Source organism: Heliangelus exortis, chromosome 20 (genome assembly GCF_036169615.1).
Source record: "Heliangelus exortis chromosome 20, bHelExo1.hap1, whole genome shotgun sequence".
Taxonomy (NCBI): domain Eukaryota; kingdom Metazoa; phylum Chordata; class Aves; order Apodiformes; family Trochilidae; genus Heliangelus; species Heliangelus exortis.
Window position 1 is genome coordinate 2,297,284 of NC_092441.1, and position 17,036 is coordinate 2,314,319.

Below are 17,036 nucleotides of genomic sequence, written 5' to 3' on the forward strand. Positions count from 1 at the left end.
CCACATTTTGCAGGCACAGACTGGGTAATATAATTAATCTTTATAATTAATCTTTGACTATAAAGTAACTGCTGTGCTGCAGTGAGGTTGAGAAAAAAAATGCCTTCTGGAAAGTGCTTTGTCTTATAATACACTGCTCTCCTAATGTGCATTCTAATAACAGTGTAAAGGGGAAAACCATTTGGAAGGGTTTGTTATTTCTCAGGGCTTCGTGTCGGAATTCATGTCACTGTAGAAGTTATTATTGTAATAAAAAAGTAAAAATGAGTTCTCAAAATACACTCCAGCCTATTATTCAGGACTTAATGTTAAGCACATGCATGGATCACTCTGAAGTCAAACCAAAGACTTGTGCTGCATCTAGGGATGAATTGGAGTGAGCTCTTTTCCTGACTCAGGACTCCACTCCGACCCTCCAGATAACATAAAAAGACAGACACAAACTCATGGGGGAAAAAATCCTAATCGTATTAAACCAGTGGTAAATTCCCCTTCACTGCATTGCAGCCCAGCCTTCATTGCTAGTTTAGGACAGAGTCAATGACTGCATTTGGGTTTAGAAACATTTCTGTGCTAGCTGTGAAGCCAAGCATGCACGTGGCATCACGTCCTGATGCTCCTTCCCATTCCACAGCACCACTGAAAAAGGGATTCAACCCCATCCTTAACACTTGGCTGATTCCCCTCTTCTTCTACATTTATGTGAGGTTGCTCCAGTCCCTGTGCTCTAAAGGTCAGAAACCTTCCCCACTGCATCCAGGGGCAGTTTGGCTTCTCCCATAGTTTCTCCCAATGTTTAGAGCTTAGTCCTGGTGTTTTCAATGTATTTTGAGCCTTCATTGTATAGGGCTGAGCCAAACCACCCTCTCCTGTTTTCCTGTTCAAGGAGGAGTTCCACAGTCCAGTCACCCTACAGACTTTCTCTGAATGTCTTCTAGTTTCAGTTTTCCCTGAAGTCACCAGAGAATTTGCACAATGACAGGAATATTCCCTTATCTCTCTTGGAAATAATTGGGTGAACACATCAAGAGCTGATTTTGCCCTATGCATTATGGCACGGGGTCATTATTATGCTCTGCAAAAGCCACAACCTGTCCCTGCTTTCTCAGGAAATAAACTGTGTAATTCCTGAAATCTGTGACTGCCAGCTAACCAGAGTCAAAGATGTGTTCCTCATCCTACCCATCTCTTCAGGACAATTGCTCATCACAAGAACTTATTCAGGCAAAAACCAAGAAAGAGCTGCACCAGCCTTCCCTCCTACTATGCAACTTCTTGAGATCCGTGAAGGGATTTTAGGAAAGCAAACCCACACAGAGCACCAGACTGAGGGAGGCAGAGAGCTGCCAAGTTATTATTGCAGCATTTTGTTGTTATTTAATAGGAAGCATCCCAGACAACTTAACAAACAGGAGCCCCTTGGGGCTATTTTGTTCAGTATTTCTTGGATCCTGTGACTCAGCACTTATCGACTCAGCGCTGATAGGAAAAAGAGAATTCAGAGAGGCAACAAACAGCACTTGCAGCAGATCAGAAGTGGTGGCTGGAACCCCCAGAGCCACCAGACCTCTCAGCTTGTCCCTTCCACAAGAGAAGTGTCCATCCCACTGTCCAAGGACAGATGCTGCCCGGATGCTGGGGAAAGGAGGTAACGCATCTGTCCAAAGGAAGGCTCGGGCCATGTTAGCGCCTTTCCCAACCTCCTCATGGTGGCCATATGAGGGATGAAAACTGGTTTCACACCAGCGTTTGCTGACAGCAAAATATAATGAAAAACATTGCTCTGAAACAATGTAGACCACATACTAATTGGCATTTTATGTAACCACCCTGGAGATCATAAGATTTCAATTTAGCAATGCTGATCACCACACCGATTGCCTTCCCGCTCCATCGCTCCCGGGGCGGGCGGCTGCACTGCTGTCCTGAAGCTCCAAACCACCTCCAGGGAGGGATGTTCTCCTCCTGTCAAACCCTTCAAAACCAAGGAAATATTGAGCACAGAAAGCTCAGTGGTGGTGGCTGTGAAACAGGTCTTTTGGCTGAATCCCAAGGAAAAAAAATAGAAGGAATTGAAATTCAGTCCAGTCCATTGAACTCAGTCACCACCGGTGTGTCAGGAGCTCTCAGGAAGCCTGGAAGACTTTTTGATCCTCTCCAAAGGTTCCTGGGCCTCTGGGCCTTTGGATTTTGCTCTTAGATCAGGGCATGTAAAGAAAGATAAATGCAAGGGGATGGGAGGACACAAGCATGTGGAGAACCCTGCATTTTCTCTACCTGCTGTGCCCATGATGCAGCACATGGTAGCATCCCAGCCATCAGTCCAGGATCCCTCAGGATGCTCATCCAAATTTTGCTGGGAGGGTTAGCAAAATCTCATGATAGACCTCTCCTCTCCTTCTACCAAATATTTGCTCAGAAACCACGCAGCAATGCTGGATTGAATGAAATGATTGCACATGCAGGTCATGACCTGCCACAGCTCTTGGGCATGTGTGTAAATAAAACCAGTTGCATCACTCTTCAGTTTTTAAACTTCTGAGTCATTCCTGTCTAAACATCATTTTTTTGGCATAGCCTCTTAGGCATTTTCTACCTTTTGAATTTGTGGGGTTTGTTTTGCAGGAACCCCAGCTACTGTCAAAACTTTACATTTTGTAAGAATCAGGAGCTGGAAAAAGCAGCAGAGACACCTTGGCTTCCTTTGGCAGGCTGGGGAAGGCAACCAGGAACTTCATCCCAAACATCAGCCTCAGCTACCCCTGCAGTAATCCCCAGCCTTCTTTTCTCTGTGTCCTGAGAGCCAGAAGCAAAAAATGCAGAAAGTTTTGGTGGATTCTCCTTCTGTTGGCTCTGCAGAGCTTTGCTGCAGGGCTGCTCCACCTGCTGCAGACCACAAAAGGAGCAGCATTAGCTCAGAGAGCCTGAAACCTCCAGACTTTTGCTTCCCTCTTCTCCTCTTTCCTGGTCTGCTCTGGGGCATTAAACTAGAACCATTCATGCAAGAGAAACATTAAAAAAAATAAAAATAAAAACAAACCACAAACAAACAAACAAACAAACAAAAAAAAACAAAACAAAAGCTCTGAGGCAGGAGAGAGGAGAAGGTGCTTAAGGTGGTCCTGGCTGCTTTGCAGGCAGGTCTGTGGATGGATGGCCACCAGTAAGAAAGTAGGTCCAAGGTAATCAGAATTAAAAACAAACCCACCACGTCCCATCCCTGAGGTTGTTGTTTTCTGGTGTGAGGTTGCTCAGGAAGTTTGCAGCAGGATGCGGCCGGTGACCTCTGCTCGGGCGATCGCCTCAACGCTTCGCTCACCTTTTCTCCCACAGTCACTGCCTGTTTCCTCCCTGGGAATGGGGCTGCAAGTTTCCTGTGCTGGGGAGCAGCTTAACCCTTTGGGATATCGCATGTCCCAGCCCCTCGGGGCACCCCTTAGGCTGCTGCGGCCCGTTTGCTCCCCAGTGGGGATGCTGGAACCAGGAAAAGGTGGGATGAGGTCTCCTTGGAGCTTCCTTGGTGAGGTTTGGGGAAAGGAAGGATAACAGAGGAAAAGGGGGAAATGGAAGAAACCAGCAAGCATTGCTTGGTATTTCCAGGAAGAAAGCAAGCAGGGACTCAGCTGGGGCAAGGAATGGGAGGATTAAGATCTTTCCCAGTAAAAAAAAACCCCAAATTCAGGGGCCATGCAGGGTGCTCTGCTTAGTGCCATGGCCAGGGAGAGCACAGCATAGGATGAGCCCCTCCAGAAACATCTGGAGGTTCTGGTTCTACTTCTTGGGTGCAAAATAAAGGTTTGGTAGCCAGGGAAGCCATCTTCACCACGGGGAGTCCTGCAGATGGACCTCTCTGGAAAGAACACGAGTGACTCCTTGGGAAAGTCTTTGCTTTGTCCTGAGAGTTTGCTGTGTGCTATTTGCTCACCTTGCAAGCCCTGATCTGCTTGAACTAAATATTCAGGGCCTGGGAGGTGGAAATCACATCCTGCCCCTGTCTTTCAGCCTCAAACATACCCTGGAGCAGAGCCAGGAGAAATTCTTACCCTCTACCTCTGGAAAAGTTGCCCTTCCCTTGCTGGGGTCCATCCAAGGCTGCATCTTTGCAAGATTCCTCCTGGTGAGAAGGGCTCCTCCTGGCTTGGTTGGAATTGCACTTTTTAGCTGGAGGAGGGGGCCGGGGGGGGTGGGGTGGGGGCTGCAACAATGGCTTGAAAACAAACTTTGGAAAGAGCGACTCACTTGCTGAGCCATTGAGGATGTTGTTTATATGTTGGATCCTGTTTTCTTCCTCCAGCAAAGTGCTTCTCCTCCCAGGTGCATCTCCCAGGGCTTCCTGCCAGCCTGACCCTGCCAGGGGATGCAGGGCTCAGCTGGAGGGTCCCTCCCACCCTGGGGGGCAATGAAGAAGTGAGGACCTGGGGTGACTGAGGTGGTAAGGTGAGAAATCAACACCCCCTTAGCTCAAGCAAGACCTGGGCTGAGCAGGATGGATGCTGCTGCCTCACCCAGGGTCATTTGGGTCCTTCAGCCCCACCAGACACCAGCTCCAAGTGTTAGGGGAGCTGAAGATGGTCCCCACCACCATGGCACCCTCTGTGGGTCATCACTGCCTGGCAAGCCCTTGGGGGAAGCCCTCAGGAGCTGGCATGAGTGGCTTCAGGTGTGCACAGAGGCTCCCAAAGCTGCAGGAGGATTTTCTGCAGCAATGCTGCTTCAAAATGACAGAAAACAGGGCACTGATGCTGCCTCCAGCACATCCTTGCTGGACCTGCTCTGTGTGCTGGTGGCAAGGAAGCAGATGTGTCTGCAGGGACCCTGACTTGAGGGGAAAAGCCCAAAATGGGTGATATTTCTCATTTTACCCCAAAGAGAGGCAGCTGTGAGCCCGGGGAGGCTGCAAAGGAGACACAGAGGGGTCACGCAGGAGGACGTGGTGGTGCCACCAGCCCAAGGGGCTCTTGCTGCATCCTGTGATGCCCAGGGAGAGCCTGGGGGTCCCACCTCCCACCCTGTCCCCAGCATCTCCCACGTCCCCAGTGGCCAAGGACACGTCCCCTGGTGAGGGGAGATGGGAACCAGGACATGGGCTGGGAGCTCAGCAGCTGCCAACATGGGAATGTTTGAACAAGGAGCGAAACCTCATTTAAACAAATAAATAAACAAGCTGACATCCTCTGGGCCCAGGTTTATGATAATAAAAACAGAGAGCCCAGCTTGTGGGAGGAAAATACATCGTGTGTTTTCACATCTCCCGTTTCCTCCTAGACCGTCGCAAGAATTTCCTCCGAGTCCATCACTTCCTCCTGACATTTTTTGAGCTCAGAAATCCAGATCTGAGCCTGCTGCCCTCTCCTTGACGAGGGAGGCAGGAAGAGGTGGCTTTGAAGGATCCCTCTCAGCCAGATTTTTGTGCCTGCTTGCTTTGAAGTGCTGGAGGCAGAGCAGAGAAAAAAGCCCAGGCAGGGATGGGAACCCACCACATCCCAACCTGATCTTTTCCTCTTTTTCTGTCCCCAAAATGACCCTGGGAGAGCTGTGCAGGGCAACATAGTCCGTGGTCCTCAGGGTCTTCTCCTGCCAGGGTCTTCCTATGGATTTCCAAGGGATTTTTTAACTGCGTTCCCAATGCTGAGAAGATGCAGCTGGGACCTGTACTTGCACCTCTAGCTGAACCCATTCCACCTTTTTTTTTTTTTATATAAAAAACCTTTCTTGCACTTTGCAGGTGAGGAGTGGACAGAAGTGTCCATCTCAGACACAGGGGCATTCAGGCAGCACCAAGACATGGCTAAGTGGGGGAAACTGAGGCACGAAGCAAGCAAATTGCTTAATCACCTCTCCAGACCTGACCCGAGGTACCAGACAGACCCCAGGATTATTATTTTCATGTCAAGGAGTTTAAAATACCTATGCTTTAAAAAAAAAGTGGGGGTGTGAAAGCTTCCCTGGTGTCTCAGCACCTCCCTTGCTGGAGCAGAGCTGAGGAGTTTGCACTTGGTTGTGAATGAACTGGAAAACCTCAGATTACAGTAAAGAGGTTACAGGGATGGGAGCTGGGATATCCTGGAAAGCCCCAGCTGCCCTGAAAGGAGAAAAAAAAAGATAATAAAAATGTTATAAGTGCATACCAGAGTCTTTTAAACCGAGGTGAAGCTGCCCTAACCCTGGCTCCAGCAAAAGCAATTTTTTTTTCTTTTTCTTTTTCTTTTTTCTTTTTTTTCTTTTTTTTTTTTTTTTTTTTTCCCAGGGAGTGGATAATTTGGGCACCTTTGCCCTAAAGCTGTGACCTCCAGCATTCACCTCGGGGCCGTGTCCCCAGGGCAGAGCCATTCACACAGCTCCAGCCTGAGAGAGAGACCCAGCGGTAGTATCACAGGGGAAAAAAAAACACCCAAGTCACCTTGGGAAGAGAATGCTTCCCATTTTTTTGGCCCTCAGAGGTGTCAAAGGAAGCAATCTGACGTCGAAGGGCCGGAAAAAAACAGCTTCTTGGCTGATGTTGGTCATGCAGAGCGAGGTCACATCGAAAGCTATCAGGGGCTTAAAAATAAATGCAGCGTGGAGGCTGCCATGCAGAGATATCCTGGATCTCAGAGCCACGAGGGCTGGAAGCAGGAAGAAACTGGAATGACCTTCCCCCCCCCTCCCCCTGATTCCTACTTGTTGAGGTTTTTTTTCTTTGTCATGCTCCTGGCAGTAAATCACTGAAATTTCTGCACTCAAGCCTCATTAAAAATCCCCCAGGGTGGGTGATGCCCACTGGTGGCTGCTCCTGCTGCCCTCCACGGGCATGAGTGGGTGCATGGCTGAGCTGGGAGGATGATCCATGCAGAGATAGGAGGATGATGATGAGGAGGAGGAGCAGCTCCAGGTAGAAAGCCCCATCCCCATCCCATCTGCAAAGCAACTTTGCAGACACACACCTGGGAAAAAAAGGAAAAGCTCCGTGTAATTTATCAAGATTCCCAGAGCTGCTTCTCCAGCAGATGAGAAATGCAGCACAACTGCATCCCCACCAGCCTGACATCACCTGGAAGAGTTGTTGTGGGGATGCTGAGCCCGGGCACAGGGGAGGGGAAGCTGTTGGCAGCCAGGCAGGAGATGCAGCAGCTCAGGGCTGGGAAATGCTCTGACATTTGTAGGTCTGGCCCTGCTCACTCTTCCTCCCACTTTTTCCTCACCTCCCTCCAGTCCCTCAACCTCCATCAAAAGCTCTGAATATGGGACCTGGGCAGGCAGGAGCACGAGCAGATCATTTCTGGGCATCATTTCTGGTCCATCAACCAGTGGCTGTTGGGAGAAGCATCACAACCAAACCAGGGTAGTTTGTAGGGCTCTGTGGGACTGGGGTTGGCACCAGTGCTGCCAGTAACCTGCTGGAGGCAGCTCCCAGCCCCACAGCACAGCCAGGGCTTTGCTGAACCAGGTTCAAACTCCTGCTCTGAAAGGACCTTTCCCTTTGGAATCCAATCCTTTCCCTTTGGAATCCAATCCTTTCCCTTTGGAAAGGGCTCCTTTCCCTTTGGAATCCAATCCTTTCCCTTTGGAAAGGGCTCCTTTATGTCAGCACATCACACAAGGAGCAGGAATGCCAGGGATCACCAGGGTCCAAGGCAGATAATCACCTTTTCCACCTGCTTACATTTACTCCTGAGAAACTTTAGAGCACAGGAAAGAAGCAGGAGGACCCAAAGAAAGAAAGAAAGAAAGGGGAAGAAGATTTATGTCTCCTGAGCTGAAAGGATCCAACCCAGCCGTGCTGGAAGATGTGACTGAGCCCACAACCCCCTTTTGATGTCTGCAGGAAGGAAAGAAGATGCTGAGAACTTTCTCAGCTCTGGGGAAGCCAGCCCTTACTTCCACGTCCAGGGTCAAGAGGTGGTGGAAAGAAAAATAAAGCCCAATTAGGAAATAAGGAGTTGAAAGAGCTCTTCCCTTCCCTTGGGCCCTGGAGCAGGTGCTGCCCAAGCTTGGGATAAGCAGGAGGATGAGCTGGAGCTGCAGAGCCATCCCTGGATGGGTGCACAGCACCCACACAGCCAGGGGGGCTGCCAGCACCTGGGCACGTTTCCAAAGGGATTAAGAAAAGAAAAAGTTGTCAGGTGCTCCCACAGGTTGATCTGAGTGTCCCCACCATGTCCCCTTGGGTGAGGCTGTGAACAACACTGCCTGGTCCCCCTCCTCTGTTGATGAAACCCCTAAATTTATCCCTCCCAGCTGTGAGTGGTATTTAAGGACCTATTATTTATTATTATTATTATTATTATTATCATTATTATTATTATTATTTCAAACTGAGCAGAACTGTGAGATGTGTTTCATCTGGGGCAGAGCAGTGCCAAATATTTTCCAAGGTTATCCAAACAAATTTTGCCAGGCATTAGCCAGAGCCAGAGCCATCCTTCCCCTGAGCCCGTGACACAAAGGAGAGAAGGCAAAGCTGGAGTTTTTACTTTACACCAGTGGTGGTTGTGAGAGAAGCCCTCAGGCATCCACCCAAGCAAGGAAAATCCCCTGCTTGCTTGCCTGGGGCTGGTCAGAGCCAATAAATCAATCAGTACAGAGGGGTTATCAAAAAAAGCCAAGAAGTTTAGGGAAATGTTTATGTCCTCACAGATTTTCCATTAAAAAATAATTAAAAAATAGAATAAAATAAAATAAATCAATAATAATAATAATAATAATAATAATAATAATAATAATAATAATAATAATAATAATAATAATAAACAAAAACAAGCAGGAGGCTGCTGGGGCCAGGCCAGTGACTAAGTCAAAATGGTGCTCTGGGGTCCTGGTGAGAAATTGGGTGAGTTCTGCCCATCACTGCCCTCACATAACCATCAGCACCCAGCACATGTCTGTCTGTCTGTCTGTCTGTCTGTCTGTCTGTCTGTCAGGGCAAAGAGCCATGCCCAGAGCCTGGGAGCATCTTGGAAAAAAATCCTCCCAAACCCATCTCTGCCTGGCTACTGGGGAAACTGGTTTTTCTGGCAGCCAGGACAGGGATTCCTGCTCCCAACCCACTGCCAGCCAGGACTTTCCTTCCCTTTTTCTGCCGTTTCCTGGGCAGCTTTTCCTGGGTCCCCAATATTTGCCAGGGAAGCTCTGCTTGGGCCCCCTTTGCCTGGGTGGGAAGGGGCAGCTCCTGGAATTAAATCAGGATGGGACAAAGCTGAGGTTCCACAGGGTCAGCAATGTGGCAAATATTTTACTGCCTTCCTTGCTTGGGTTTGCTTGGCGTTTTTTGGGGTTTTTTAAGCAGTTCTGCCCAATTTCCTAGACCAAGTGATGGAAGGGATCCCCTCCTGCTCCACGGATCCTTCCAGCCCCCTGCCAGGGATGCTGAGCTACAAAACTCAGGGTACCTTTATTTTTAGAGCCCTGCAGGAGGATCTTCCCAGTCGAGTTGGTTGCTCTCAGTTACTGACCTTGCCAGGCAGAGTTTTTACTGATGTCATTTTGAATAAGTCCCAGGCCAAATCCTGACAGGGGTGGTTTGGTTTTGCAGCCCAATCTCCTGCTGTCACTGCTACAAACACTCGTGTGCCTGCTTGGAGCTGACTGCCTGCCTTGGCTCAGAAAAGTCCTTTGTGCCAGTTTAAATTATTCTGGGGAACTGAGGAAGAAAAAAAAAAAAAGTTCTCAGCAAGCAAGCTCTGGGATGCTCCTCCCAACAGCCCGGGTGGAGAGACTCCAGACTGCACCTGGAAAGGGTGCTCAGAGACTCTCCAGCCTGCAGAAATAAAAATTATAAATAAAAAAATAATTAAAATAATTTACAAAATTAAAATTAAAAAAAAAAAAAAAAAAGGAAGTGAAATGAAACAGCTTTAGAAGATGTGGTGTCTCTGGGGTTCAGCAGGGAGAAAAAAATGACTTTTGGGTATTGGTCCCAAGGAGGAAAGGAAGGAAAGGAAGGAAAGGAAGGAAAAGAAGGAAAGGAAGGAAAGGAAGGAAAGGAAGGAAAGGAAGGAAAGGAAGGAAAGGAAGGAAAGGAAGGAAAGGAAGGAAAGGAAGGAAAGGAAGGAAAGGAAGGAAAGGAAGGAAAGGAAGGAAGGAAGGAAGGAAGGAAGGAAGGAAGGAAGGAAGGAAGGAAGGAAGGAAGGAAGGAAGGAAGGAAGGAAGGAAGGAAGGAAGGAAGGAAGGAAGGAAGGAAGGAAGGAAGGAAGGAAGGAAGGAAGGAAGGAAGGAAGGAAGGAAGGAAGGAAGGAAGGAAGGAAGGAAGGAAGGAAGGAAGGAAGGAAGGAAGGAAGGAAGGAAGGAGAGGAAGGAAGGAGAGGAAGGAAGGAAAGGAAGGAAGGAAAGGAAGGAAGGAAAGGAAGGAAGGAAGGAAAGGAAGGAAGGAAATGAAGGAAGGAAAGGAAGGAAGGAAGGAAAGGAAGGAAGGAAAGGAATGAAGGAAAGGAAGGAAGGAAGGAAAGGAAGGAAGGAAAGGAAGGAAGGAAAGGAAGGAAAGGAAAGGAAGGAAAGGAAGGACCTGAAGGGCTTCTGCAGGTTTGGGCAGACGTGGTCCTGTATGACTGCCAGCACACAAGGAAATGTGACCCAGTTCCCTTCCATTAATCCCACTATGGAAAAAGTTCTTAGAGCCCAAGCAGAGAGGGAGAGGGCTGAGTGCTGCCCCAGTTGTTTTCTGGCATTAGGGGAGGGGGTGAGGGGTGTTTAAACCCCATGCTCAGACTACAGCAGGCTGCAGGGTTCCCTGTGCCATGTCCCCAAGCTGCCTCCTGTCCCCACAGAGCCTTTGCTTTCAGGGGATGACAACAGCACCCATCAGCAGCAAGTTTTAAACCCTCCCTTATCCCAGATCCACTACCAGGGAGGAGAAGCTGCAAGTGCTGGTGTTCAGAGCCAGGGAGGGATCCAGGTCGTGGTTTTCCCTGTTAGCTGCTCAAGGGGTTGTGAGGAGTCATTTTGTCATCACCCAGCCTCATTCCCCTGGCCTTCACCAGCCCCCTGCCCCCCTTTTCCCAAGCCTGTGTTCTGGTTCTGGTTCTGGTTTCCCAAGCCTGTGTTCTGGTCAAGTGCATCCAGCCAAGGATGGGATAACTTGTCAGGGCTGCTGCTGGCCCTGGGCTCCTCTGCTGATGCTGTCAGAGAAGCTCAGTCCTCATCCAAGCACAATAAATGCTGTGACCATCAGCCTCAGAAGTCTCTCTTCTAATGAAAGGCTTTGGGTATGGACATTCCAAGAGCTGCTTGAGATCCGGTGGAAGTGGGACAATGTAAACACGTTGGAAAATGCCTCAGTTTCACAATGAGTTCCCCACATAAAAAAAACCAGAGTGGGTGATGGACCAGAGAAGACAGTGCATTGGCCCTCACTCTGCTAAGCCACCAGGAAGATGGAAAAATACAGCCTGTTCCTTCCTTCCTGATCAGGATTGATCCAGTGCTCCAGAAACTTGGGAACTGGGAGCCACTGTCATTTTTTTTTTTTTCCAAAATTTTGTATATAAAAGCATCTATTGCTGTTATTTATTCCTGTCCTATTGCACCAAGTTTCATCCTCCAGGATGGGTTATTTGCTACAAAGCAAAATCTTTTCTTACTCTGTGGGCAACAGGGACTGGAAATATTTTAATCCACCTTTCCAATGTTCTCTGTGGATTTTCCTCTCCCAGGGAGGCTGTGACCTTGGGCATTGCCCATTAGAGGTGGTAAAAGCCACTCTGCAGACTTTGATATTCTTTTCCATCAAAGAACCCCTGGGGCCTTTTTACCCTCATTAATTAAACCTCACACGCTGCCTGGTTGGTACAGACAGATTATCCACCTCTTTTTACACTGGAAAAAAGGTTAATTGGCTTATTGGACCTCAAATTACCTGAGCCCAAGGAACCTCCCAGGTTTTCCCTTGAATCCCATCACAGACCACACAGGGGCATCAAGAGAGTGATACCAAAAGCAACCCCTCCTTCCTACATCCATTGCCTGCTTCCCCTTTTGCTTTTCTTAGTATCCAGAAGGGAGAAAGAAAGAAAGAAAAAGAAAAAAATAAAATAAAATTAAAGGCAACATGAAACCACTCCACGCTCCCAAGGAGAAAATAAAAATGGATGTTGCAGGCTCATGTGTTCTGTACGTTTCCAAATATTTCCATCTGCTCCTGAAATTTCCATTAGGAGTTGCCAAAAAGTCTTACAGAATTGTTAACACGATGGTAAATTTAGATTCTTTTTATGGAGAGACGTTTCCCCCACCCTCTTAAAAGTCTGGTATCAATTTGTTCTCTCACTGATAAGCCCAAGGTTTTGCTGGCTTTGCCCTTTTGCCCTGCTCGGGGCAGGCAGAGCCACAGGGGAGGCACCACCCATGTGGGTCCAGCTTCACCCCTTGGTTTGTCCCCTTCCATCCTCCTGTGTCACCTCAAACAAGAGAAACCCCTTTCAGGAAAGGTACTGAGGAGCAATTCTTCAGGGTGCTGAGCCCAGAGAAGCTGTGGCTGCCCCTCAGCTCAGGAAGGAGACTGAGGTGCTGGAGCAGGTCCAAAGGAGGCAACTGGGCTGGTGAAGGGATCCAGCACAGATCCTATGAGGAGAGGCTGAGGGAGCTGGGGGTGTTGAGGCTGGAGAAGAGGAGGCTCAGGGGAGACCTCATCACTCTCTCCAACTCCCTGAAAGGAGGTTGGAGCCAGGGGGGGTTGGGCTCTTTTCCCAGGCAACTCTCAGCAAGACAAGAGGGCACAAGAGGTCTCAAGTTGTGCCAGGGGAGGTTTAGGTTGGACATGAGAAAGAATTTCTTTCTGGAGAGGGTGCTCAGGCATTGGAATGGGCTGCCCAGGGAAGGGGTGGATTCTCCATCCCTGGAGATATTTCAAAAGAGCCTGGATGTGGCACTCAGTGCCATGGGCTGGGAACCACGGGGGGAGTGGAGCAAGGCTTGGACTTGATGAGCTCTGAGGTCCCTTCCAACCCAGCCCATTCTAGGATTCTGTGATCCCTAAGGGTTCAGTGCCAGGTGGGATGGGGCTTGGAGCAGCTCTGCCTGCAGCTGGAGAGGGGCAGGGGGTTAAAGCTGGATGTGTCCCCAGCCCTGGCTGTCAGTGAACCCCCAAACAGAGGATTTGGCTCAGTGGCTTCACAGGGGGTGGGAGAAGGTGGGGATGGGAGGGAGAGCATCACTTAGGGATGATGGAGGATGAAACAAAGAGGAGGGGGGCAAAGGGCAGAGTGAGGACAGCATCTCCTCAGCACCAGGCTCTGCTGGCTGTGAAAACACTCATGAATATTTATCCAAGAAATGATGCCCCCAGGCAGAGCTCTGGCGTAGCTCCCTCGATTCAGCTGAAGTTGTGTCATGAGGCTGTTTCCCCAGGGGGGGAGGTGATGAAAATACCGGTGCTTATTCAGTCCAAAAGGGCATTCTCCAGTCAGAAAGTGCTTTTTTGGGGCTGGCTCTTGCGTGTGCTCCACGGGGTGAATTCATAGTGGCACCACTCAGGGCTGATCAACCTGTTATTAAACTGTTATTAACTGAGGGAGAGCACAGTGAGCATCAGGCAATATTATTTGAAAGCAGTTGCTCTCTGTGACCATTTCATAACAGCCCTGCTCCCCCAGCAGAGCTAATGAGAGCTGTTTGCCCAAGGAGGCACGAATAGGGATGAAAGATTCTGAGCCATTTCTGAAGAGCAGGAGGCACCACTGCCTCCTCCAGCAGCAGGGCTGATGCTCAAGAACCAAGGGAGCCCAAGCCCTACACAACCTGATTGAGATAGATCCCCTTTGACAGCTCCCTGCTACCCCTTTGTGCACTATCAGAGCCCTTCCCAAAGCTTTTCCTGCCCTCCTGGCAAAGCTGCTCCCTTTCCAGAGGGATTTCTCCATCTTCAGAGGGATGATGCTGCTCCCCTCCCATGTTCCCAGGTTGCTCTGCCTCTCCCAGGAACCCTCCATCTCCCAGGATTAAAGTCCCTGCACAGGGGCTGATTAGTGAAACCCCAATGCAAAAAAAAAAAAAAAAAACAAAAAAAAACAACAACTTGTTACAAATGCCTTTAGTTAGGAGTAAAGCCCTGTCTGAGCATTTAGAGCAGGGGGATTGCTACAGGGACACTGTAAGGGCACTGGAATACACTTTGGGATGCCATAAATCATGACTTACTACATCTATGGTTTGCTCTGGTTAATCTTCCTTCAGGAAGGAGGGAGAGCTGCAGGTCTGCATTCTTCCTCCCAGGAGAAGCACAGGAGGGAGCATTCAAGACGCCTCATTTCATCCTTTCTACTTCCAAGCCACCCCTTGATGTGTCCCAGAGCTTGGGGATGCTGCTCCACTTCCAGCTGACTTCCCCGCCTGGATCCTGGCACAGACTGGGCAGGGGCTGAGAAGGCAAAGCTGCAAAATCCCAGCAGCTGCCTTTAGAAACGAGCCATTCCCACTGGAAGGAAACCTAGTTGATCCCTTCCTAACCCATTCCCCTGCAATTATGCTTATGATGTTTCTCCCCTGATGTAATTCTTCTTCGAGAGCAACATCCTCCCCAGCAGAGCATTTCAGGGAGAGCTCTCCTGCTCTGAGACACCAACAGAAATAAATGTATTGCCACCTGCAGCCAGCTGGGAAAAGAGTTGGCTGCTGGAAGCAGGCTTGGAGCTGCTGTTTGTATGCTGAGATTGCTGAGGAATGATGGGCATTAATCCCTGTCTCATCACGGGATAAATCCTGCCCACTCCATCTCAAATTTTAGAGCTTGACCTTTGATGCGAGGTCGGAGGAAACGGTGAAGTTCCTGGGGATGTCCTTGGGCAGCAGGAATTATTAACTCCCTGGGGCTGCATCCTTCAAGCCTGGGTGTTAAAAAGATGAGGTCAATCTCTTCCCTGCCTTCAATCTTCTTCTTCAGGGCAAAACTGAACTCCAAGTGGGAACTCCAGGCAGGGATCTGGGAGCGCCTGTTCCTCCTGCCACCCGCTTGGAGGAGTTTGCTCTAAAACTCTTCCTATTTCATAACATTACATTTTTGAAGTCTTTGCAACTGCTCCCTTAGCCAGAATTTTTCCTTTTTAATATTTGCATATTTCTAGGGGGGGGAAAAAAAAAAATTTGCCTGAAGAAAATGTCAAAATTTGAACAGATGGGAGTTTTTACCAAAAGAAGACTGTTTTGCTCAGAAACATTTCCATTTCCAAAAACCTCAAATAAAGTTTCATATCTTTCAGTAAATCTTGGACCGGGATTATAAATTCAAAATAAAAATACAGAAATTTCCCATGTTGAGCTTATAAATGCTAGTTTATGACATTTTCTGGTGTCTTAATGAGAGCCATGTGACCAAAGTTACATATTATAGGAAACAGCCAAAAGGCATGTATTCTTTTACAGGTATATTTTTAAATGTAGAAAATCGCTTTTTAAAATGTTAACACAAGAGGTTATTATCCTTTTTTAATTAAAAAATTACTGGGATTTTTTTTTTTTTCATTTTTAATATGCTCTGCACTGCACAAGAGACCCAAGTCCTGTCTCCAGAGATCCCAGTGTGCTGCAGATGGTCACACAGAGAATATTTATATTCCCTGTGCAGCTCCCAAGAGCTCAGACTCATCTCTTTGCCTCCCTGCAGGGCTTCAGAAAGGTTTTTTTGAGTAGAGCACTGCTGATCATGTTGGATAGCATCATTAAAACACATTTGTTTTCCTTAAACCCAGCAAACTAAGACAGTGCCCATAATAGTAATGGCATTGGAGGGGGAAGCCCTGAGGCTGTTCCCAAGCCTCACCACTTGTGTATTTTCAGTTTCAAGATTCTCTCTGCAACCAAATCTATCAGCAGGGTGGGCAACTTGAGGATGACTTAGGGGGAAATAAACCAGGTGAGGTTCAGGAGCAGCAGAGAGGAGTCCCAGGCTGGCTGATGCTGGGAAGGAGCCGCAGCTGAGATCTCTCCTGGTATCCCAAACCTCTGGATGCTGTCACAAGACCAACAAAAATCCACCAGAAGCCTTCAGTGGCACCAATTTCACTGTAAAATATTTGCATGTTTTCAATTATAATTGAGCCCTTTGCAACCCTGAGATGGTGTAATGGCTGCATTGTATCAGCCTCTTAAGCATTGCCTGGTGGGCCAGAAAAACTCTGGGTTTACAAGAGTTAAGGACTGGGAATTAATTGACATCTTCCATCATCCTATGATCTCAGGTGGATACTTTATTTTTTTGTCTGAGAAGGTTTATTTTCATCCAGACTGATTGGATGAATTGTGTTCCCAGAGATCAGAGAGTTCAGATGGCAGAGGATCCTCTTACCAGAAGATGAAAGCCAATATAATCAACTGCACAACTTCAAAACATGCAGCTTGTTCTTGTTGGCTGAGCCTAAGTTTTCCCTGCAGAGAAGCTGTCGACAATGATTTGATATCAATCCAGTAACAATCCCTAGTTTCTAATAATAATTTGCACTTCAGTAGAAATGTTCATGTGAGGCTCTGAGAACATTTAGCAGATGGTCATTAGCAAAGCTTCCCAGTTCTCCTGCAAGGAAGAGATAACAATTATTAGCCTTGTTTTACAGATGGTGACACTGAGGTGAGGGACTGAAAGGTGAAATAACTCTCCTGATTTTCCATAATGAGGCAGAGGCAACAGATCTATGAATGAAACCCAGGCATCCTGCTGAGATTACTCCACAAACCCTGCATCCTTATCTCTTGTAGGAAAACATGGTCAAAGAGGTGAGCCTGGAAAGCAAGATGCCAATGACTCAAAGGCAGGGCTCATGACACATTTCTGGAAATAAGGAATTAGGTCTGGGTCAATAAGAACCAGGGGGATGCAATCTGAGAGGCATGTGAAATGAGGATGGATGGAAAAGAAAGAAGATAATGGAAGGGAGGGGAAGGAAAACAGAGAGTAGCTCTGACTTCTTATTTCCACTCTTGGTTTCAATCAGCGTTGGAAAATGAAAGGTTAGGGCTCGGAAAGAAGGAAGAAAGGGAGGTCCCTCTCTTCCCACGGGGATACATCCAGTGGGTGAGGCTTCAACCACCAATGGCTGATAAGTGGAGCTGCTCCTGGTGTGTCAGACAGCACA

At 48.2% G+C, this 17,036-nt stretch overlaps 1 protein-coding gene across 2 annotated transcripts in view; it reads right to left on the reverse strand.

Annotated features, from left to right (window-relative positions):
- Positions 1 to 16,134: 16,134 nt before the first annotated feature.
- MAP2K6 (mitogen-activated protein kinase kinase 6) overlaps positions 16,135 to 17,036 on the reverse strand; it is a 55,434-nt gene continuing 54,532 nt past the window's right edge. For both annotated transcript variants that reach the window (XM_071764657.1, XM_071764655.1), the window contains one exon: positions 16,135 to 16,477. In XM_071764657.1, coding sequence (XP_071620758.1) covers positions 16,442 to 16,477 — 36 coding nt within the window. In that variant the 3' untranslated portion in view covers positions 16,135 to 16,441. The remainder of the gene's footprint in view (positions 16,478 to 17,036) is intronic.